The following is a 23,287-nucleotide window of genomic DNA, read 5'->3' as shown; positions in this document are numbered from 1 at the left end:
GGTAAGTACAAGACCCAGGAGTGAATGTGACCGGGTGTGTGTGTGACTGTTACCACATGTGAGGCGGGGGGGGGGTAAGAGAACACTGTGCAGCCCCTGCTGGGTGGATGGGCACTAAGCAGCCCCAGCTGCTGGATGTATGGGAACTGTGCAGCCCCTGCTGGGTGGATGGGCACTGTGCAGCCCTTGCTTGGTGTAGGGGCACTGTGCAGCCCCTGCTGGGTGGATGGGCACTACGCAGCCCCTGCTGCTGAATGTATGGGAACTGTGCAGCCCCTGCTGGGTGTAGGGGCACTGTAAAGCCCTTGCTGGGTGTAGGGGCACTGTGCAGGGCTATTACATTGGCCCTGCCAGGGGAAGGGTAAAGTGTCCTACTAGGCCTCAGGCTTTATGGAAGGGGCAGGTCCATTTAAACTGAAATAGTTAACACAGAAGAAAATAAAAGAATCCCCATAAAAGTGCACAATATCTTGCCATGATCAATATAAAATATAACTTTTATTATTAATAATTAATAACCACATGGGTGGTGGGTTTACAACACAACAAAATACAAAAAGTAATAAGAAAGGATAAAATAGTATGTATTATACTAATAAGTGCTCAGTTATTGGTGTCTTTACTATATATACTCAATTGTATGCCAAATGTATGTAGACTTCAATAAAAATACATGAAACCCATGACCTCCCTCTGTCACCCTCTGCTTCCCCCTGCCACTGCCTCTCCCGCTGTTACCTTTTGCCACCCGTGGCCTCCTGCCTCTCCCTATCACCCTCTGTCATCCACTGCCTCTCCCTGTCACCTACTGCTTCTCCCTGTCAGTCTCCCATTCACTGCCTCCCTGTCACCCTCTGCCTCCCCCTCCCATTGCCTTTCCTTCTGTCACCCCCTGCCACACCTCTGCCTCCCTCCACCCACTGCCTCCTCCTGTCTTACCCTGTCACCCTCTGGCACCATCTGCCTCTCACTTCCTCTACCTGTCACCCATGTCCTCTGTGTGTCACCCTCTGCTTCCCCCTGCCACTGTGTCTTCAGCTGACATCCACTGCCACCCACGTCCTCTCCCTGCCACACTATGCTTTCCCCTGCCACTCCTTCTCCTGCTATCCTCTGCCTCTCCCCACCACCCACTGCCTTTCCACATGAGCCGGAGGGGGGGGGGGGGGGGGGGTCCAAAGCATATTTTTGCACCTGGGCCCACCACTCTCCAAAACTGACAGGCACATTTATTTTATGAACAGTTTTTCAACTGTCATTGGTAACTGATATTAACACCCCTTCTTGTACCTTGATTCATCAGAATAGTCCAGCCCAGCTACTTAATGGACCAAGGAGACAGGACTTTCCTGGCCACAGGACTTTCTGCAGCTTACCTTTTTTTTCTGTATTATCAGTTCCTTACTTTATACAAAAAAAAATCACTGATCTGCAGTATGAATGCAAAATTCCTTTAAAACCATAAGATACATCATACTTGTAAGTAGGGTCAGCGCAACACACTCAACAAAGGCATGCATTGCAGGGAGGCAACAGGCTGAGAGGCACTCTCCGTGCCTGCCGGTTGTCGCTGCTATGTCCACTGTTGCTGCCGGTTGTCGCTGCACCTGTCAAATTGTATGACAGGCAGGCGGCCGGTGCAATGTATAATAGTAGCGGTGCGCCCGGATGCAACGCTACTAATATACAGTACAGGAGACAGTGCTGCCTGCCCTGTGTGCTCATCCCCCCATGTCAGCAGGGACTGGGAGAGATGTCATGCCATCTCTCCACAGTCCATTCCAGCAGTGACCTGCACAGAGGAGAGGAGCCGTTCCACCCGTAGTAGACGAGGTGGCACTGTGACGGAGTGACTGACTGATGGACAGCCTACAAGCTGGTGTTAGACTGAGAGACAGCGCAGTTAGACTGAGAGACTAGTGTGTACTTCCCCTGCCTGCTTACAGTCACGGATTGGGGTGAGTGTTGCAGCAGCCTGCTTATGTTATTAATAAAAAAAATGATGATGAGGAATAAAGATGATGCGGAATGATGATGATGGGCTCTACTGTGGCATAATGTGTGTAAAGAGCACTACTGTGTGGCGTAATGTGTATAAGGGGCACTACTGTGTGGTGTAATGTGTACAAAAGGCTCTTATTGTAGCATGTTGCGTGTATAAGGGTCTCTACTGTGTGTAATGTGTACAAGGGGCTCTACTGTGTGGCAAAATGTGTGTAAGGAGCACTACTGTGTGGCATAATGTGTACAAAGAGCTCTTACTGTGGCATATTGCGTGTATAAGGGGCTCTACTGTGTGTAATGTGTATAATGGGCTCTATTGTGTGGCAAAATGTGTGTAAGGAGCACTACTGTGTGGCATAATGTGTATAAGGGGCACTACTGTGTGGCATAATTTGTACAAAGGGCTCTTACTGTGGCATATTGCGTGTATAAGGGGCTCTACTGTGTGGCAAAATGTGTATAAGGGGCACTACTGTGTGGCATAATGTGTATAAGGGGCTCTACTGTGTGTAATGTGTATAAGGGGCACTGTGTGACATATTGTGTATAAGGGGCACTACTGTGGGGTATAGTGTGTGTAAAGGGCACTACTGTGTAGTGCAATGTGTATAAGGGGCACTACTGTGTGGTGCAATGTGTATAATGGGTACTACTGTGTGGTGTAATGTGTATAAGTAACTACTGTGTCACATTAAGTGTATAAGGAGTACTACTGTGTGGAGTAGTGTGTATAAGGGGTACTACTGTTACACAACATGTATAAGGAACACTACTATGTGGCGTAACGTGTATAAGGGGCACTGCTGTGTGGCATAATGTGCATACAGAGCACTAATGTCTAGCATAACGTGTATAAGGGGTACTACTGTGTGGAATAATGTGTATAAGGAACTCTACTGTGTGGCTTAATGTGTATAAGGGGCACTACTGCGTGGCATAATGTGTATAAGTGGCACTAATGTGTGTTGTAATGTGTATAAGAGGCACTACTAAGTGGTGCAATGTGTATAATGGGTTCTACTTTGTGGTGTAACATGTATAAGGGACTCTACTGTATGGCATAACATGTATAAGGGGTACTACTGTGTTGCATAACGTGTATAAGGTCCACTACTGTTTCGCATAACAGGTATAAGGGACACTACTGTGTTGCGTAATGTGCATAAGGGGCACTACTGTGTGGCATAACATGTATAAGGGGTACTACTGTGTTGCGCAATGTGCATAAGGGGCACTACTGTGAGGCATAACATGTAGTACAAGGGGTACTACTGTGTGGCATAGTGTGTATAAGGGGTACTACTGTGTGGCATAACATGTAATAGGGGTACTACTGAGTGGAATAACGTGTAATAGGGGTATAAGGGACTTTACTATGTGGTGTAACGTGTATAAGGGGTACTGCTTTGTGATGTAATGTGAATAACGGACACTATTGTGCGGGGTAATGGGATTTGGTATTTTTTGTGACCACGCCCTTTCCTCATGATGCCACGCCTTTATTTTTGCCGCACGCCATTGGCGCACACTATCCCTGTTTAAGATATAGAAAATACTATGATAGTAAGTAAAATGTAGAAATACTATAAAATACTATCCCTGTGTGAAGAGACGTGTCAAATTTATAGCTTGTGGGGGTTGCCAAACACCCTAGCATTGCCCCCTGATTATGGGACAATATTTTTACATCACAAGCGCATGCAGGGTGTAATAAATATGCTCCTATATCTGTAAGCTTAGGTACCTTTTCTAGAAAAAATTCTGGGGTATAAATGAGAGAAATTCTATGTGTCACATGGCCTCTCACACACTGGCTCAAGCTCTGACCTCACCCAGAAATTGTTAACTTTAATCGCACGCTATGCGGCCCATCGCACTCGCCTGCAATGGCGTTCAAATGCACTGGCACTCCTGCATTTCGCCAACCACGCCCCCCATCAGCACCCACAAACGGCACTTCCAGTCAATAAATCTCTGCGATGGGTCGGCGTAGTCACTGTCGCAGTCCTGATTGCAGTGGCCGGCAATGCAACAATCGGCCGACTGCGTGCGTAATCGCAGTTGCGATCAGTAATGAACCAGGCCCACAGTTACTAAACTTCTGATTATCATGTGTCAGTTACACCAAAGCAGAAAGCATGAATTATATTTATACAGCACAGGGATAACGCATTAGATAGTTGGTGGTAATGGAGTGTTATTGTCCCAGTGTCCAGTATGTCCTGTTAGGAGGTGGAGATTAGTTGGAACTCCAGATATCACACATGATTAAAATCACATGACCAAGAAGCTGTATGTATAATGTATATATAAATAACAGAAGTGTGTATCTTAGAGAAAATATCCAAGTGCCTGATACAGAGATGGATGCAATGGCGATTACGTACGCGATAGTTTGCAGTTGCGCATGCGTATAGGAGTTTAGCATAAAAACACAGGGCCTGATTCTGTAAGGATTGTAATTGCAAAGCTGCACTCAGGCTATAGATATATGATACATGCACTCAGGCTATAGATATATGATGTATGCACTCAGGCTATAGATATATGATGTATGCACTCAGGCTACAGATATATGATGTATGCACTCAGGCTATAGATATATGATGTATGCACTCAGGCAGCTTTGCAATTGCGATCCTTGCAGATATGGTAATGCAGCAGGAGGCATCACGCCCAATGTGTGTTACTTATCCAAGCTGCGTTGTTCAACTCAGCATCGGTTAATCTGTGTACCATTGGCTGGCTGCGGTAACCCATAGGGTCCTGCAGCCGGCCGCCGCAGTTTAGTGGAAATGGCCAGGAAATCTCAGTCATCCGACGGAGATCCTGGCTTCTCCCCCCCCCCCATGGTTTCGGGTAACGGAGGCTGTTGCCGCCCCCTCCACGCCCCCAAACGGCAGCAGACTGTCGATCACTGACAGTCTGCTGCCAGTTTGCAAGCGGACTCGCAGACCCGGGTCTGCCAGCTGCGCAGATTCCCCAACATCAGGAATCTGCGTTCAGCACTGCACTAGCACAGAGAAGGTGAGAAAACTTAACAGACCATTACCCCTGAAATACAAGTTGATATGAATAAAATAAAGGACCCCCCCAAAAGAAGACCTCACTGAAAATGGTTTATGTGCTTCTTATAAAACCAGAATAGCAGATAACTAATTAGTATGGGACACAGTGTAACGAGTCAAGATAATGGTGGTAATCCCAAGAGTAAAATAGTAACCTCAATAAAGTTGAGACGGACAGACACAGAACTCCTTTAGGGGGCACTCTTGTCGGTTAGAGACGGCGTATCACAGATTTAAAACATAACTTTTAATTATCATAGATTAAAAGGCAAGGAACCCAGATCACATAAATAAAATGATATAGAGAGTAGGTAAAAGGTAGTGAGTAGTAGTGTGTAAGTGTGGGATGTAGTTTATATCCTGGCTGTTGGGATGCCGGTGCCGGAATCCCGAGACCAGTTAGAATCCTGGCGCCAGCATCCCGACGGTAAGTATTAGGCAGTGACGTGCGGTGAGGTAAATGGCTTAAAGGCACTGGCTAGTATCAGAGCCAGATTTACAGATACATATGTGGGCATTATACACAGGTGCAGTATATAGTGCTGGAAATTTGGTGTGTTTTGATCAGGTATGTGTAGAAAAGGTAGACAGGGGAGGCAGTGCCTCACCTGCCATACACTTTGTACTCCAGAGTATTGACTATAAACATAATTAAAATAATATAAAGAAGATATTTTATATATTTTCTTTACATTTTTCATATAATTTTTATAGTCAAAACTCTGGAGTATACCTAATTATACTAACAGGAAAGGCTCTGCCTCACCTGACCTCACATCACTGGTATTAGGGTTAGGAGGAGGTCCCCCCCCACACCCACCATGTGTAAATCTAAATATATGTTTAATCCACCCCTCTACCTTTGTCCATTACCCCCCACCCCCCTGCACACACACACCTACCTACAAGCCCCCCAGTGCCAAAATATCACCCCCCACCCCTCCTTTGGGCAGGGGGGACCGAGTAGCTCTCTTTGCACCTTAAGGTTTCTTGCACATAGGCCCCATTCAAAGCTGAGGTATGGGCGCAGACAGTTAAGTCGTTGATATTTTCATTATGTATACTATACATACTGTACATAAATGTATTACTATATAAACCAAAACACAGAAAAAGCCTGCAATGTATAGCTCACAAGAGCCACTGTTCAGTGTATTACAGGTTGAGTCTCCCATATCCAAAATGCTTGGGACCAGGGGTATTTTGGATATCGGAATTTTGGAATATTTTGGATATTTTGCATATCATAATGAAATATATTGGGAATGGGACCCAAATATACACACACAATGCATTTATGTGTTATATACACCCTATACACACAGCCTGAAGGTCATTTTATACAATATTTTTAATAATTTGTGCCTTAGACAAAGTTTGTGTACATTGAACCATCAACAATCAAAGGTTTCACTAACTCAGTCATGCTAAAAAAAAATCCGTTTTTCGGAATATTTGGATATGGGAGACTCAACCTGTAACAGAATTGTTAGAATGACTCACAGTCACCACCTTCTGAGCAGATAGAGAACTGCAGCAGCTATTTTTGTCCAATTTTCAATATTACAGCCAGTATACTATATATTCTCTAAACTTCATCATAAAACTGATTACAATTATAGGTTGAATAAAACATGGAAATAAGTAGGCAAACATTTAATGAAACAATATAGTTTATATCTTTATTTGTCACTCACACAATTTATATAAATACACACACTTAAGAGAAAACCTCATAAATTTAATTATTTGCTATACACACAAATATTCACTTCCTTCTAGATATGTACATTAATATATACAATATGCATATATACATAACCTTGGTAGTAACAAAACATAAATAAAATATATTACATCTGTTTTATATATATTTATATAAACAGATATATACATTTATATAGATATTTTTGAAAAACCTTTATGTAGTGTGCATATATATTCTGGAAAATGGCAAAATTATTTAATAATCTCATGTAAACTAAATTCTGGGGGAGTTACTTTAGTGATTTGCTTCCTAATAAATGACTAGGAATGTTGGACAGACTGTCAGAGAAATATGGCAGTATGCAGTGAGTAACCTCAAAAGAACTTATGTGTAAGTAAGGATGTCCTGGCATTCAAGGAAAAAAATATCGCATTGTGCCCTCTAACAAAATATGAAATCAGGTATAGTTCCACTTTTACACCCATAAAACACAAGGCAAGAGGAGCCAACATTAAAAACACTACTATATAGAGAATCAATGTTAACAGTCTATAATCTGCATTTATATTCAAGTGTGTACTTTTCAAGGAAGTAGATAAACTAAAATGTACAATAACCTGTGTGTGAGGCTAATCAGTGCACACGCTCCCAAATCTGTGTGGTGCATGAGATTTGGTGCGTTCATCACTGCTAAACTACAGCTACCAAGGTTCTCGGCTACTGGATGACAATGCATCATTGCTGTAGCTGTAGCTCAGGCATCGCTGAAATGCTCATGCATTCACACCCCTAATGTACAATTACTTAGATATACAAAGAACACAAGTGAAGTGCAAAATCTGGTTGTTACTGTCATTAGATGTTACTTGGTCAGTGGCAGAACTACAGCAGACAATGGAGGTGGTTGCCTTTGGGTGCCATCCCAGATGGGGCACCTCCTCCACTGCCACAGCTTCCTTATTAAGCGCCCGACTCCTGGCACACAGTATGCTCCTGGCAGCCTCCTGGGCGGGATGTAAGGATATCTAAGACGCCAACAGAGGAGCAGACAGGGAGAGATCACAGAAGGATGTGAAGAGAAGAAGGTGGGGGGTAGTGAAAGCTTTTGATGGGGGGCACCAGTCTTGCCTCTGGGCGACTGGGATGAAGTTATGCCACTGTATATGGTTGCTATGTTAACTTAACGATGTGTATCCAGCCCGATGTCTCGTGCGGTGCATACACACTTTCCGATGCCGGCAGCGAAGGAGCGACAGTGGGGGGCCATGCTGGAATTCGGCAACATTGCCCCCGCTGATGATATCACTGTCTGACGGGTGATTGCGCTGACGACGCGCGGAAGTGCACATTGTCAGCGACATTGCGGGTGCACACTGGCCGATCGGAGATCCGGACGACATATCGTCCAGTGTGTACCCGCCATTACAATGTCAGAAGTTTATACTAAGGCACCAGCACAGTATTCAACGTTTTATGATGGGAATAAAACAAGTCTGTGTATTAACAAAACAGGCAGAGAGGTAAGAGGGCCCTGCTCACAAGCTTACAGCCTAAATAGGAGTTTGGTACATGAGGTTAAGGGGTATATTATTTAATAATGTGCGGGTTTTTAGAAGTAGAGATATTGCCCATAGCAACCATTCAGATTCTAGCTATTATCATTTATCTAGCACCTTCTATAAGATAAGTAGAATCTGATTGGTTGTTATGGGCAACAACTCCGCTTCTAAGAACCCGCACTTTAGTAAATATATTATGTGCCTAAAATTGCATATTGGTCAAGCCAGATTGCAATGGAAACAGTGCTTAGTAGGGTCTATATGACACAGTCACAATTATATACTGGTTTGGGGTCAGTAGGGTATTTGTGGAGAACAGAATAAGGGGGTCATTCAGATCCGCTCGTGAGCGCAGGACGCTCGCAAGTGGGTCGATGATGCCCTACTGCGCATGTGCACGACGGAGGGAGCTCCATCGTGCGCATGCGCGAGACCTGGCTAGCGACGGGCTCTCCGTCGCTCTGGGTCTCGCACCAAAGGGGGCGTGCTGTCGATGTTGATTGACAGCACACCCCCTTTGGTGGGCGTGCCGGGGGCGTGGCTGCCAGACGGAGGCGGACCCATGGGAACGCCTACCGTCTGAAGCCGGCCCCACTGACATCACTAGTATTGTCAGTGGGAGTGATTTTGGCACTGATAGAGCCAAAATCACTACAGGGCTTGCGGCAGCGAGACCCTACCGCAGGGTCTCCGTCTCAAGCCCGATGGACGTCATCATGGACGCTCGCATAAGCTGTGGGTGGTAACCCACAGCTATGCGAGCGTCCATAAGTCCGCTTCATTTTCATGTAGAAGGGCCCTGATTCAGAGCGAGCGCTCTGGTCAGAGCGTCCGGCTCTGAATCAGGCCCTAAGTGCTGTGCAGAGTGATAGTGGAATGGCCGAGGAAGGTTAAGAACGGACATTTGATAAACTTGCCTAAAGGTGACTATTCAGGCAGCAGTTGAAGGTTTGGAGGCTAGGGGAACGTCTTGTTGTATGAGACAGGGAATAACAGAAAAAAGTGTTGTAACTGGGAACAGGAGCAGGTAAGGAGTTTGGATTAAGATGGGTACACCACCTATACTATCATCAGGCCGTTCATCCAATATCGAGAGAACGGCCGTTGGATTGTATAGGTGTGTACCTTGTCCCGATGAAAGAGCGTTAGCCGATAAACGGTTTATAACGCTGCTGCAACGGTTGGGATCGGGAGGTCACATTTTATGTACTGTTTAATATTCGTCGGTTCGACCTCCCGATCCCAAAGAAGCCCGTACACCCTGTGCTATGTCTGCACAGTGTGTATGCGGCTGACGGGGGGGGGGTCACACTGGGGACAGACTGCACGGCTGATCGGGACAGTTTTACCCGATCAGCCTGCAATCGTAAAAGTGTGTACCCAGCTTAGTAGTTGCAAAGCATACTTGCCTACTTTTAAAAAAGCATTTCAGGGAGATTATGAAAACGACAGCTATGAGTGCGGCAATCTGAGAGACGTGTCATAAAATTGATTTGCATCCAAATATTAACGAGCCCCAAAGCAGTTAGTAAAATCTACACTGATACTCATGTATTGTGTTTTACAAGTGGTTCCATTTAAGTGTCCACAGGACACCTTATAAGAAAATGCATGTAGTCATAGGGATCATTGTGCCAATGCAGGGAAATGGAACTGATTATTCCATTTGAATGTATAAATCTCTGATCTATTTCCCCCCCAAGTATATCACAGCAACATAATGGGGGTAAGGTGCAATCAGGGAGACTCTCCCTGCTAGACTCTTCAGGGAGTCAGGGGGATTGCTAATATTTCAGGGAGTCTCCCTGACAATCAGTGAGAGTTGGTAAGTATGGCGCAAAGTGCTGGCAGAAAGGAGCAGCTGGTGAATATCGCTTGGAGAGGAATATTAGTCTAGTCGCTGCTTTTAAATCATACCAAATTTATTGTTGTGTTGTCACATAGACATAGAGGCATGAGCGGGTTGCTCCAAGTGTTTGGTGGGAAAATCATTTACTCAATCTGTGAAAGATTGTTCTTGATTGTGGCCAAAGGACAGCCGAGATGAACCAGCAGAAATACAGCCAGGAATGCAGCCTACACAGAAAGTGAGAGATGCGGAGAGTATAGATAACAGGGAAGCATCAGCATGGAGATAATTATGAAATCCAGCGCCGCTTACTCAATTTCCCAAATAAGTATTATGGACAGAGTAGAGGACCAATACCTGATCCTATGAGTTAGCTGTGGCCGTTACATCTAGCAGTGATCAAAGCACTGACCACCTTACACAATGCAGTCACTGAGGGGTGCTGGGAGCAAGCGCCTTACCGAAGAGCATCCCAGACACTGTGTGAGGAATGGAACTGTGTAAGGCGAGTGTAGGTGTATTTGGAAGACCATGGGAGGGATGGGATTGGAATCTGAAAGAGTGTTTGGGTCCCTCATTAGTATTCTTTTATTAATAATTGGAGTAATAACAACATAGTTGAATGATTGTGGCACATTTGCTTCACTTCGTAATTCACCTCAAATGGAGGCAGCCATCTTGTTGGCTAAACTAAAATTCCCAATCATGCTCTCTCTCCAGTTCACTCATAACTAGTCCCTGTGTTCTCATTAATATCGATTGGCAGTGTGCGCAGGAGGCGGGTACATTTCAGCTTCCTGACAGTGCCACTGAACAAATGAGTGCGATGATTGGTTAGTCTATTTTAAAACATTATAAAAAAAACAAAACTGTTGGATTGAATTAGTTTCAGAATACATTCAAAGTGGAACCATCAATAGCTATTATCAATTATTCATTCTAAAGGTAAGTGCTAAATGTCCTAAACATACATAAATAGAAACCAGTTTCTCCCAACACGGACACTGTGGTCTGAATCCAACATGCCGCCATCAGGCACGGAAGACTCACCTCATTCCCTGTGATGCCTCACACTGCATCTGTCTGCATATCTATACATATTGTAGGTGTATATACTTGCATCCAATAATACAATTATGTGAAATGGGATATGGTCAGAGGGGATGCTGGCGCTTAGGATACTGATGCCGGAATCCCGACACCTGTCAGAATCCCGGCGCCGGCATCCCAAAGGTAAGTAGGCATCCCAAATGTAGGTAGCAGGGTTAGGGGGAGGGTTATGCTTAGGGTGCGAGGAGGGGGAGGTTAGGTTTAGGCACTAGGGGAGGAGGTTAGGTTTAGGCACTGGGGAGGGAGGGTAGGGTTAGGATACTTACTGACCGGTGTCGGTATCCTAACCCTGTAGTGGTGCCGGCGTTGAGATTTTGACCGCCGGTATCCCGTACCCAACCCTGTGAAATAAGCCATTATACCATAATGGACTAAAATATTGTTTTATCTCCTTTTTGCCATTTCCATCAAATATAACAAACTGGTGGGTAAATCGGTGTTTGTTGCCTCATATGTAAAACATCTGTATATAGAGAGGCATTATATTTTCACAGTTTATTAGTATAAATAACAGATGATAGAAGTATTGTCTGTATTTAGATATTATGTCAGTTATGTCATCTCAATGCTGAATTACAGTATGTGTTTGAGGTTGATATCTATATTTATATAGAGTGTGTATTTGCACACGAGCACTAGTTAAGACCTGGTAAAGTAAAAAAATTAAAATAAGTTAAAAAAAAAAAAAAATCACATGTCAAGCAGTTCTTCCACTGCAGATAAGGATTCTGGGTACTCTCAGAAGTGAGAACTCACAGTTTGTCCGTGTACCCTTAAAGTGCACGCTTTGCCTACACACACTGGGCAGCCATTTTGTGGGCTGAACCAATTATAATGAAAATGCAACAAAATGGCTGTCAATATGTATCAGTGTACAGTGTAAAATACACTGTAATTTATGCTGAAATGCTGCGCTACAGGCATCATACATTTCTTATTAGTGTAGCACAGGGTATATAATGTAAACCTGGTTGTTACGATTTAGGGCTATTACATGGCTTAAAAGTGAGACACATAAACTTTGTTTTTCCTTAACCCTTCTGTTTACATCTCTGAAAGCTGTATCCCATAGTTGTCCCTCAGACTGGAGGCATCATCTACTTCAAGGGCCAAGTGCTCACGTGCAGGAGGTATCCAACCCAGGATGAGTTGGGCTTAGGTACCTGTAGGAAACACATTGAAAGAGTGACACAGAGGCATGCAATTTGCTGGAAGGCCACCAACCCTAAAGTACAATATAACACTTACATATAGGTAAGTACTTCAGATACTTAAAACAAATAATAAAGATAAATAAGCTAAAGTTTGTGTGATTGTATAGGGGATATTTTTTTCCTGTGCACAGCAGACTTCCTGTTTCCAGTCTAATGAAGAACACGGTGACTTTCTCTCATTATGAAATGGCTATTAACAGAAAAAAGCAAGAACATTTTAATATCCATTTTAGCTTTATGTGTACAGAAAATGTATGAATTTTGCTATAGTTTGGTTTACTGTTTCTACTTTTAATTAATTTTTATTGTTAGAAAAACGTGTTTATTATTTCACCAAACACAAAAATGCAAAAAAAAAGGCCACAAATTGTATGTTTTTGTTTGTTCAGTTAAATTACTTTGACACACCAGAATGCAGAGTGCAGCCATACCTAAATGGGGGCATAACTATAGTGGGTGCAGGAGGTGATGCTGCTATGGGGCCTGGAGGCTTAGAGAGCTCGCTGGCACCACTCATGTTCCCTGCTCACGGGGACACAAAGCCTTTATAAAGAGGGGACACGCGTGGGTTCCCCTTTCCCTTGGGGCACTCTAGACTGGGCTATGTCAGTAATGTTAGCCACATGCAAAGGCTCCATTCACTTCACTCAGCGCTGGGTCGGCCCGCTCTCTACTCACTACCATATTTCTAACCTCTACCCGTTACTCGCTGTGTGTTTCAGAGGGGACCTGGGAGAGAATGGTTGGTGAGATGCTGGGCTGTCACTGTGTACCACCTCCTTCATTAATGCCCTATTTGTGCATTAGTCTTCCGGACATGGATCATGGACATTCAAGGTGGAAAAGGCAATGTGGAATAATATGAACTATGTGGCACTACACTATGGCCTAATATGAACTGGGCGCACTAAAATGTGGCATAATGTGAATTTCTATACTATCTGTATTAGTCTATTTTTTTTTCTTTTTGTTAGTTTTATCCCATTGTTCTGTGCTGCGGAACCCTTGTGGCACCATATAGATTAAAGATAATAATAAGAATAAAATGAACAGCCGCTGCGGAGAGAAGTGTCTCTTTAGAAGCTTCTTCAACATGTTGTTATGGGGCCCACAAAGTTCTAGTTACGCCCATGTCTATAAACATGCTAAATTCATGTGTATTTGGTCAGGAAGATAGAAAAACCGGGTGGCCCATAATCCCATCAGCCCATGGGGCCTGATTCTGATTGGCAGGCACAGTATCTGTAGTTGTGGGCAGTCACAGAAGCCTGATTTACTACCTATGTGAGATTCTATAGGGCTGATGTGGGGTTTCGTGTGTCTGTAAGCGGAAAGCCGCGTGGCCCATTGATTTTATGCAGGCTGCCGCAACCGTCATAATTAGCATCGGCACTTGCTAGGAGCAGGAGATTCATTAAGCATGGATCTTTATATACACGCCCATGACACTCCCACAAGTCAGGGCGGTTAAGTGCGATCTTATTTTCACCGCCCCAGTTCCCGCCCTATTTCACGGAATGACAGATCTTGTCAAGTTCTGTCTGACTCAGAATAGGACAGAGATATGCAAAGATGCAGACAATTTGCAACTGTGGATGTGCAAGATGGAAAGCAAAAGAGAGAGAGAGAAAGCAAAATAGAGAATGAGAGAGGGAAATGGAAGGAGAAATAAATGAGACAGTTATGTTGTTACTACATTTCTGTATCCCCTCAGGCACACTGGCCTCTCTAACCACCACCCTGTCCCCTTACCCTGATTCCTCTTCCCCTGGGAGGCTCTTCTCTTTCCTTTGGTACCATGTCCATTTGAACCCATCCTGCTGGCACCACCTAACCAGGGAACCTTTCCCCTGAGGTAATGTTCCCTGGCACCCTGGCCGCATACCCTGGGGGTCCTGCTTGTTTCTTTCTTCACGGTCCCTCAAATACATTACCATAAAATGGAGCATTGTTGCTTGTCAGCTACAGTATATGTGCAACACTTTGCAGGGCTGCTCTAAGTATCTTTATTATAATGCAGAGTGATATTGCATATCAATTTACAAATTTATTGCGGTTTGTTTGAATATTTATTTTTATCCTGATTTCAATATTGAATACAATAATTTTACCATATAAATTGTCATTCTAAGCAATTTGCAAGTGTGAATAGCTTTCAGGGGCTGAACACTTCACTGCGATCGGGATTGTGATCTCAGTAACTACGCAGACCCATCGCAGAGTGATTGACAGGAAGTACCATTTGGGGATGGTGACGGGGGGGTGGTCATCGCTAAGGTAGGTGTGCCAGTCCATTTGAACGCCATTGAAGGGACGTGCATAAATTAGCCACTGTGATGCCATACGCAGCATGTGTACTCACATCGTGCAATGAGGTTAGCAATTTCTGAGTAAGGTCAGAGATGCATGAGGCTGCGATTGCACTCCATGTTACCGATGGTTTCGCACTTTCCAAGTATTACAGATGTGTGTAATGTAAGGTGAGCATCCTTATGTTAGACTGCAAAAGGCATAGCGATCGCAGACATTAGCATATCATCACAGTGAGACTGCGTTAGTAATTGCTATTGCGATCCTTACTGAATCAGGCCCTTAGTTATTAGAAACTTCCTGTAGGTTGGCAGCAAAGTATTTAATTAGTCACTCAATTTCCCCATTTCAGTGGACCGTACTTGTGTAGGTTTTTATATGTACAAACGATTTTCAAAAACTTTTGCATGTGATTTAGGTAGTATTTACTGACGTCCCTTTATGCAACTTGTACATTAGGTTCAGTAACTCTTTCATTCTGTTGGACAATACAGACAGACAGGGGATCCTGACCCTCCACATAGAGGATGATAAAACACAGATAGGAGATCAGGAAGTATATCATCTCCCCAAAGAGCTGGCTACAAAGACAAACAAGGGACGGGTGGTGGTGGGGGGGGGGTTATACAACACAACACAATAGGTGACATGCATGTGACATACCCGTGAGAACAGCAGCATATGACGGTGAACTGGTGTCACTAAGGGGTGGCAATAGGAAGGTATACAGCTATCTAGCTGAGAGAGAAGACAGACACAGGCATGGAGTCAGTCTTGTGGGTTTCAAGGATCCATCTACTGTAGCTTAATCTTTCCTATTACTTCCACCCACAGTCCCAGAGTAGGTCATCTATCCGCCAAACTGCCTATATTCCCCATCCACCAATCCCCTGCAGGCTCAACCTCTACACTGGTGATGTATAGCTGACATATTCTGTGTTGGCCCAGTATGGCCTATATAATCACCATGTTCTGCATATAGCCGCCATCATCTCTCCTGGACCCTCTCACCCCCTTCCCAGTATCCAGGCCTGCATAAATTATTCCCCCCCCCCGCTAGTTTCCCAGGGCACAGGCTCGGACTCCCATTGCCATCCCTGTAGTCATCTCACTTGTCTAATCCTAGAGGCAGGTTCAGATTTCTGGTTGCAGATTTCACATCTTCGATGGGGAATAAGTTTGTCTGTAAGAGGTTGGAGGAGACACATCATAGACACGTGGTGCTAGTGGAAGGGAGCAAATGCTAGTGAGAAAGGCAGAGAAGGAGAGCGAGATCCATACAGAGGAGGCAGAAGGGACTGATAGAGAAAATAAGGCAGAGATAGAAGATGACGAGGAACAATGGTATAGCTGTGTTACAGCGTCAGAGCTTGTACACAGAAGGTAAAACATCTAACACTATATTATCACTGTAAGGTGAAATTCCTGTTATCATTGTACTGGGATGCGGTCATAATCCCGTCTGTTGGGATGTCGGCGCTAATATTGCCGTAGTAGCCGGAGTCCTGAAACGGATCAGAATCCCGGCAGTAAATTGCAGGGTTAGGGGGAGTGTTTGGGGATAGGGTTAGGCACTTGGTGGGGAGGGTTAGGGTTAGACACTAGGGGGGAGGGTTAGGTTTAGACACTAGGGGTAGGGTTAGGATATGTACCCTATAGTAAATGTGCTAGACCTGGTACTTGATTTTTACCTAGTGTGTACAAACCCATAGTGAGGAGTCTGTACTAATAGGGGGACCCTCACTCACCTCTCTCCTCCTCTCCCCCTCCTTCTCTGTCTCTTAGTTGCTGCTCCAATAAGTGGATCTTGTTTTGAAGTTCACAGTTCATCTGGTCGGCTTCATACAGGCGACTGTGGAGAAAAATATGACTAATAAAATAAAGAGAGAATTTCTATGTTGCCATAGGCAGCACTGTGCCAAAGCCATCTGCACCTGTGGGCACTTAGGGAAAACCTATTCCCAGCTAGGGGATGGCGAGAAGTTGTAACCTTGTATCAGATTTCTTAAAGAGCCCAGACTGATGCCTGAGCTACATATAGCCCCAGCTCCACTGTCCCCCAATGGGATGATGCAGAAAAAAATCAGTTTGTAGTGTGTACAATCATAAATGACCTGTTCTGTCAACAAAAGAGTGTATTTAGTCAGTCCCATTTACCTATGATACTATATAGCACGTCAGGAATGGTGGGGAAAATCTGACATATTTAAATTACTGCTCTTTGACAGATCCAAAATACAGATATATCGTATATTAACCTAACACAATAAGACATACAAATAGCAACAAGGGACCTACATCAGTCACAATAACCTATCTTAGAAAAATAGCTTGAATTTTCCTGTATTACATTATATATAATTACAGTATGCTGGTCCACAATGCATCAATATGTATCAATATGTATTGTATTACCATGGTCTGGGCTCTAGTTTCATGCACCCTGACAGATCAGCTCCATGTACAAATACAGGCAGATGGATCTCACCTGGCCAAGCTCTGATTGGCTGTTTGCAGGAGATTGATCTCTGAAGTTAGAGCCTCGTGGGCCTCTGTCTCACTCTGCAGAGCATTGCGCAGGTCAGACAGCAGTGAGGTGTCCAGATGTGATTCCTGATAGTAAGAGGCATATGTTTTACTGCAGCCTGAACATAAATCATTGCCCACACCCAAATTACCAAATGTACTGTATCACTTTACATGCAGAACTCCTGTGACCTGAGAAGCTCATTTTCTTAAAGAAATTACCCTGGGATGAATGATCTTAATATATTCTAAAAGAAAACACCACAGAAATTAATTCATACTTTAGTAACCTAGAAACATGGGTGTCAATGATACACACTCTCACTCTCAACCATATTAACATATCCCTCTGGGTTACAAACATACATACAATAAATGCACACTTTAGAGCAGGGGTGGGCAGTAAGCAGCCCTCCAGGCTGCTGTGGGACTAAACATCCCAGCAAGCCCTGCCACAGTTTTACTATCAGGGCATGCTGAAACTGTGGCAGGATATGCTGGGATGTGTAGTTCAACAGCAGCTGGAGGGACGATTATTGTGCAATCCTGCTTTAGAGAGAGTTACAGGGATATACAGCCATGGGAAGGCTAATATTACAAATAGTTTCCTTAGAGACTATGGCCCTCATTCAGAGACGGTCGCAAGAAGCGAGCGCTCTCTCTGAATTAGGACGGCCGCTTCACGTTTCAAGTGCGGCCTCCTGGTCGCTAACTAAGCTGTGTTAACACCCACAGCTTTAGCGACCGACCAGGTTGAAGGTCGCGATGGTCAAGACCATTGCGAACATCGGGGCTTGCAACGAGACCCTAAGGTTGGGTCTCGGCAAGCGCAAGCCCCAGGGAGCTTCCTGCTCTGATTGAGCAGGAAGCTCCCCACTGACATCACTGCTGATGTCAGTGCGGCCGCCCACAAAACGGCAGGCGTTCCGTTAGGAACCGCTCCGTTTGTGTAGCCCCCCCCCTCCCGCCCTGCCTTCAAAACGGGGCGAGCTGTCGATCAACATCGACAGCCGCCCCTTTTGTAGTGAGCTCCGGAGCCTTAACATCGACCAGGTTACGAGCGCTCAGCGCTTGCGACCAGGTCTGAATGAGGGCCTATATATCTCTGACCAGTGAAAGAAATCTCTTTAATGTCTACAACTGGACACCTAATGTATGTGACAGAAGGTACTTGGAAGTTGATGGCCCACAATTAACATGATATATGTATGTGTATTTACAGTATGTATGTATATACAGATGTGTCCAAATACATCTTACTACTTTGTGCATTAAACAGCCCTTCTAATTGCACCATGCCATGATGTGACTCTGTCTTTTTGTGTGACTTTTTACCTTCAAATGTGTTTTATTCGAACAAGCTTCTGCTGATTAAAATTATATGCGGCATGCCTATATTCTGTGTGCAACTGCGGGTGTATCTGCATGCAAAAAGCTATGTTACAGTCTCAGCAGCTGTGACACTGTAACGTAGCATTTCACAGTGGTGCAAATAGGATGCACAACCCTGCCACAGTTAGACCTGCTCACATGAAAATAAAGAGATTTATGTGCTTATCTGTTAAATCCTTTTCTTCCATTCCATAGGGGACACAGTTGAGGACAGCACAGACTCCCCCTCCCCCTATACCCCGCCCCCAGGCACCTCAGTTTAGTTAACAAGCCTAAAGCCAGGGGCGAGAAGGAGGAGAAGTTAGACCGACACGCACTTAGATCCATACACACAAGAAATGTGAACAGGAGAACCAGAAGCAGAGCAAAGCCCTGGCAGGTCAGGTGCGTCAGGGTGGGCGCCCTTAGTCCCCTATGGAATCGAAGAAAAGGATTTAACAGGTGAGCACATAAATCTCCTTTTCTTCTTTCTCCATAGGGGACACAGGCTTTAAGCTGGGATGTCCCAAAGCTATTCCCCTAAGGGAGAGGACCATGTGGCCGCTTTACACAGCTGCTCCGCAGAAGCACCACGTCGCACTGCCCACGAATTTCCCACCAACCAGATTGAATGAGCCCTCACAACGGCCGGTGCTGGCATATCCGCTGCCGCATAAGCATGGCGAATAACAAGAGATATGGTAAGAACTTACCTTTGTTATCTCTGTTTCTACGAAGTCCATAGGGTCCACAGGGTTGACCTTGGGGTATAGCTGGATCTGGATCCACGAGCACCACACGCAGTTAAAGCTTTTGCTGCTCCCACAGGCACCTCAGTTGGTAAGCAGCCAAGGCCGGAGGAGGAGACGAAACAGAGAGAAGGAAGACTGGAACACACAAGAAACCATACTCACAGAAATGGGAAACAGAAAAACCGGTGACCAGCCACACAGCCCATATGAAGCCAGGTGCGTCAGGGCGGGTGCCCTGTGGACCCTATGGACTTCGTAGAAACAGAGATAACAAAGGTAAGTTCTTACCATATCTCTTGTTTTCTACTTCAAGGTCCATAGGGGGTCCACAGGGTTGACCTTGGGGATGTCCCAAAGCAGTTCAACTAAGGGCGGGGAGACTCCTATGCAGACAGGAGAACCCGGTGTCCGAAGGATGCATCCTGAGAGGCAAAAGGTGTCAAACGCATAGAACCTCAAAAATATCTGAATGGAAAACCAGGTGGCCGCCTTACATAGCTGAACAGCAAAGGTGCCACGTCTAGCGGACCAAGAAGGACCCACAGACCGAGTGGAATGAGACTTAACGGAGGTTGGAACAGGTAAACCCTCCTGTGCATAAGCCTCACAAATAACAGAAACAAAGCCAACGGGCTAACGTTTGTTTGTTGGCAGGCCAACCCCTCCCGTGAAAACCAAAGAGGACAAACAATGAATCAGACTTCGTAACAGAATCAGTTCAGTCCACATAAATTCTGAGAGCACGGACTACATCCAAGGAAGCCTCACCAGCTAAAAGATCAGGTGACTGAAAAACTGGCACAACAAGTTCCTGATTGATGTGGAACTTAGAAACCACTTTAGGCAGAAACTCAGGACGAGTGCAAAGCACCGCTCTGTCCTGGTGAAAAATCAGAAAAGGGGGACGACAGGAAAGCGCCCCCAATTCTGACACCCTCCTGGCAGGAGCAATTGCCAGGAGAAAAACAAACAGTCTTAAACGTTAACCACTTGAGTTCCACCGACTCAAGAGGCTCAAAAGGAGGACCCTGCAGGACCCGAAGAACCACCGCCAAGTCCCAAGGAGCCACAGGAGGCACAAAGGGATGCTGGATTCGGAGAACACCTTGGAAAAAAGTGTGAACATCTGGCAGTGTAGCGATCCTTCGTTGGAACCACACAGACAGCGCGGACACATGAACCTTCAGGGAGGCAAGACATAAACCTAGGTCCAAGCCTGATTGAAGAAATTCCAAGATCCTAGAAACTCGGAACACCTGAGGATCATAGTTTCTGGACTCACACCACCGAAAGTAAGTGCGCCACACCCTGTGGTAAATCCGTGCGGAAGCAGGCTTGCGTGCCCTGAGCATGGTACTAGTAACCGAATCCGAGAAGCCCCGAGACCTTAAGACGGCTGTCTCAAGAGCCACGCCATCAAAGACAGCCGACCCAGATCCGGGTAAAGGCAGGGCCCTTGAGACGATAGGTCCTGATGCTCAGGAAGAAGGTACGGAGCGTCGATGGAGAGGCTCCTCAGATCGGAGTACCAAGGATGTCTGGGCCATGCTGGAGCCACCAGCACGAGCCTGCCGCCCTCTTACTTGAATTTCCGCAGGACCCGAGGCAGCAGAGATATCGGAGGAAATAGGTACGCCAGTTGAAACGCCCATTTCACCGACCACCAGAATTGCGCCTGCGTCTCTTGTCCTTGACCCATACACGGGCAACTTGTGATTGTGACGGGAGGCCATCAAGTCCAGCTCCGGCAGCCCCCATCTGTCCACGAGTAGTTGAAATACCTCTGGGTGAAGCAACCATTCCCCGGGATGCACGTCGTGACGGCTGAGGAAGTCCGCCTCCCAATTGAGGACTCCAGGGATGAAGACCGCCGAGATTGCTGGATTGTGGCACTCCGCCCAAGCAAGGATGCGAGACACCTCCGACATCACAGCCTGACTGCAAATTTCTCCCTGGTGGTTGATGTACGCCACCGTGGTGGGTTGTCGGATTGAACTTGAACCGCCCTTCCTTGAAGAGCGGTGCCGGACGACTGCAGGGCCCTGTACACGGCCCTCAGTTCCAGAATGTTGATGGGGAGAAGTGCTTCCTTCGCAGTCCAACGTCCCTGTCACTGCCCCCCAAACCCGGAGACTGGCATCTGTTGTGAGCAGGACCCAGTCCGGGATCCAAAAGGGGCGCCCCTCGACTAGATGAGCTGTTTGAAGCCACCAAGCCAAAGACTGCCGAACCTCCGGGGACAACACCAGCATCTGAGACTGGATCCGGTGAGGTAACCTGTTCCATTCCGATAGAATCAGCCCTTGCAGGGGCCTGGAATGGAACTGGGAAAATTCCACCATTTCGAATGCCGACACCATGGACCCTAGAACTCTCATTGCCGAATGGACCGACAGTCGGCAACTGCTCAGGCAACTGTGTATCTGCAGCTGTAGGGAAGAGACCTTTTCCGGAGTCAGGAAGATCCTTTGCTGACGAGAATCTAGCAGGGCTCCCAAATGAACCATCCGCTGTGATGGAATCAGGGAGGACTTTCTCCAATTTATCAACCACCCGTGTGCTTGCAGACAAGCGATCGTCAGATGGAGATGTTGAAGCAGTAACTCCGGAGAGCTCGCCAGCAAAAGGAGGTAGTCTAGATACGGCAGCAGCTGTACATTCTGGCACCGAAGATGGGCAGCCATGATCGCCATCACTTTGGTGAATACCCTTGGTGCCGTGGAGAGGCCAAAGGGTAGCGCCCAAAACTGGTAGTGATGTTGTAGGATAGCAAACCTCAGATACCGCTGGTGCGAAGGTGGAATCGGAACATGGAGGTAGGCATCCTAGATATCCAGGGAGACCATGTAATCCCCAGGTTCCATCGCCAGGATGATGGAACGTAACGTTTCCTCTGAGGAATTTGTTCAAAGATTTCAAATTGAGGATAGGGCGATGAGAACCATTTGGTTTCTGCACCAGAAATAGAGTAGAGTACTACCCCGTCCATCGTTGTGACTGAGGAGGTGCTGAAGCCGAAGGGAGGAAGGCTGACTTGGATTTAGCCAGAGTATCCACTATTTAGTCCAAGTCTGGACCAAATAGCAACTCACCATTAAAAGGTAAGGCCTCCAGGCCCTTTTTAGACTCTGCGTCTGCTCTCCAGGACCTCAGCCACAAGGACCGACGAACAGACACAGCTGCAGCCGAAACCCTAGAGGTCAGCAGGCTGGCATCTAATGACGCTTCCCCAATATAGGAAGCCGCATCTCTCATCTGTCCTATTAACGCTCTCTGGATATCCGGAGCATCGTCTGGAAAAGTATCCTCTAATGCGTTGGCCCAGCTCTCAACGGCTTTAGCCACCCAAGACATGGCCATGGACGGACGGGCCACTGTCCCTGAGAGAGACTAGATAGACTTTAAACAAGTCTCCACTTTCCTGTCCGTGGGATCCTTCAGAGAGGAGATAGACGGTAATGGCAATGTAGCACTTTTAATTAAGCGGGTGACATGGGAATCCAACGCAGGTGGGGTTTCCGATTTCCTGCAATGAACCTCAGGAAAAGGATAATTAGATGCCAACCGTTTCTGTGGTTGGAATCTCTTACTGGGCGACTGCCAGGCCCCCGCCATATGATTCCTCAATTGGTCAGGCAGGGGAAAAACATTCGAAGTTACCTTAGCCTTTTTAAAATTAGGATATTTCGACCTAGGAGCGATGCATCATCCTCTATGTGAAGGATGGCCCGCACCGCCCTAACCAATGCCGGCACATTAATGGAGGACTTAGTCTCCACCTCCTGGGCCATGGCATCCGAGTCAGTGTCCTCATGT

The 23,287-nt window shown here is 45.9% G+C and overlaps 1 protein-coding gene across 6 annotated transcripts in view; it reads right to left on the bottom strand.

Moving 5' to 3' along the window:
* Positions 1–6,827: 6,827 nt before the first annotated feature.
* Positions 6,828–23,287, bottom strand: part of DMPK (DM1 protein kinase) — a 46,725-nt gene continuing 30,265 nt past the window's right edge. For 4 of the 6 annotated variants that reach the window (XM_088454331.1, XM_088454334.1, XM_088454332.1 and 1 more), the window contains 5 exons: positions 17,311–17,435; positions 16,571–16,674; positions 15,935–16,005; positions 15,486–15,560; positions 6,828–12,461 (listed from right to left, as the gene is read on the bottom strand). In XM_088454331.1, the coding sequence (XP_088310457.1) occupies positions 12,396–12,461; positions 15,486–15,560; positions 15,935–16,005; positions 16,571–16,674; positions 17,311–17,435 (441 nt within the window). In that variant the 3' untranslated portion in view covers positions 6,828–12,395. The remainder of the gene's footprint in view (positions 12,462–15,485; positions 15,561–15,934; positions 16,006–16,570; positions 16,675–17,310; positions 17,436–23,287) is intronic. The other 2 variants (XM_088454333.1, XM_088454335.1) reach the window with 2 other exon arrangements.

This window comes from Taudactylus pleione, unplaced genomic scaffold (assembly GCF_031769625.1).
Source record: "Taudactylus pleione unplaced genomic scaffold, aTauple2 ptg000612l, whole genome shotgun sequence".
NCBI classification, from domain to species: domain Eukaryota; kingdom Metazoa; phylum Chordata; class Amphibia; order Anura; family Myobatrachidae; genus Taudactylus; species Taudactylus pleione.
Note: the sequence above shows the minus strand (reverse complement) of the source record. Positions and strands in the feature narration are given on the sequence as shown.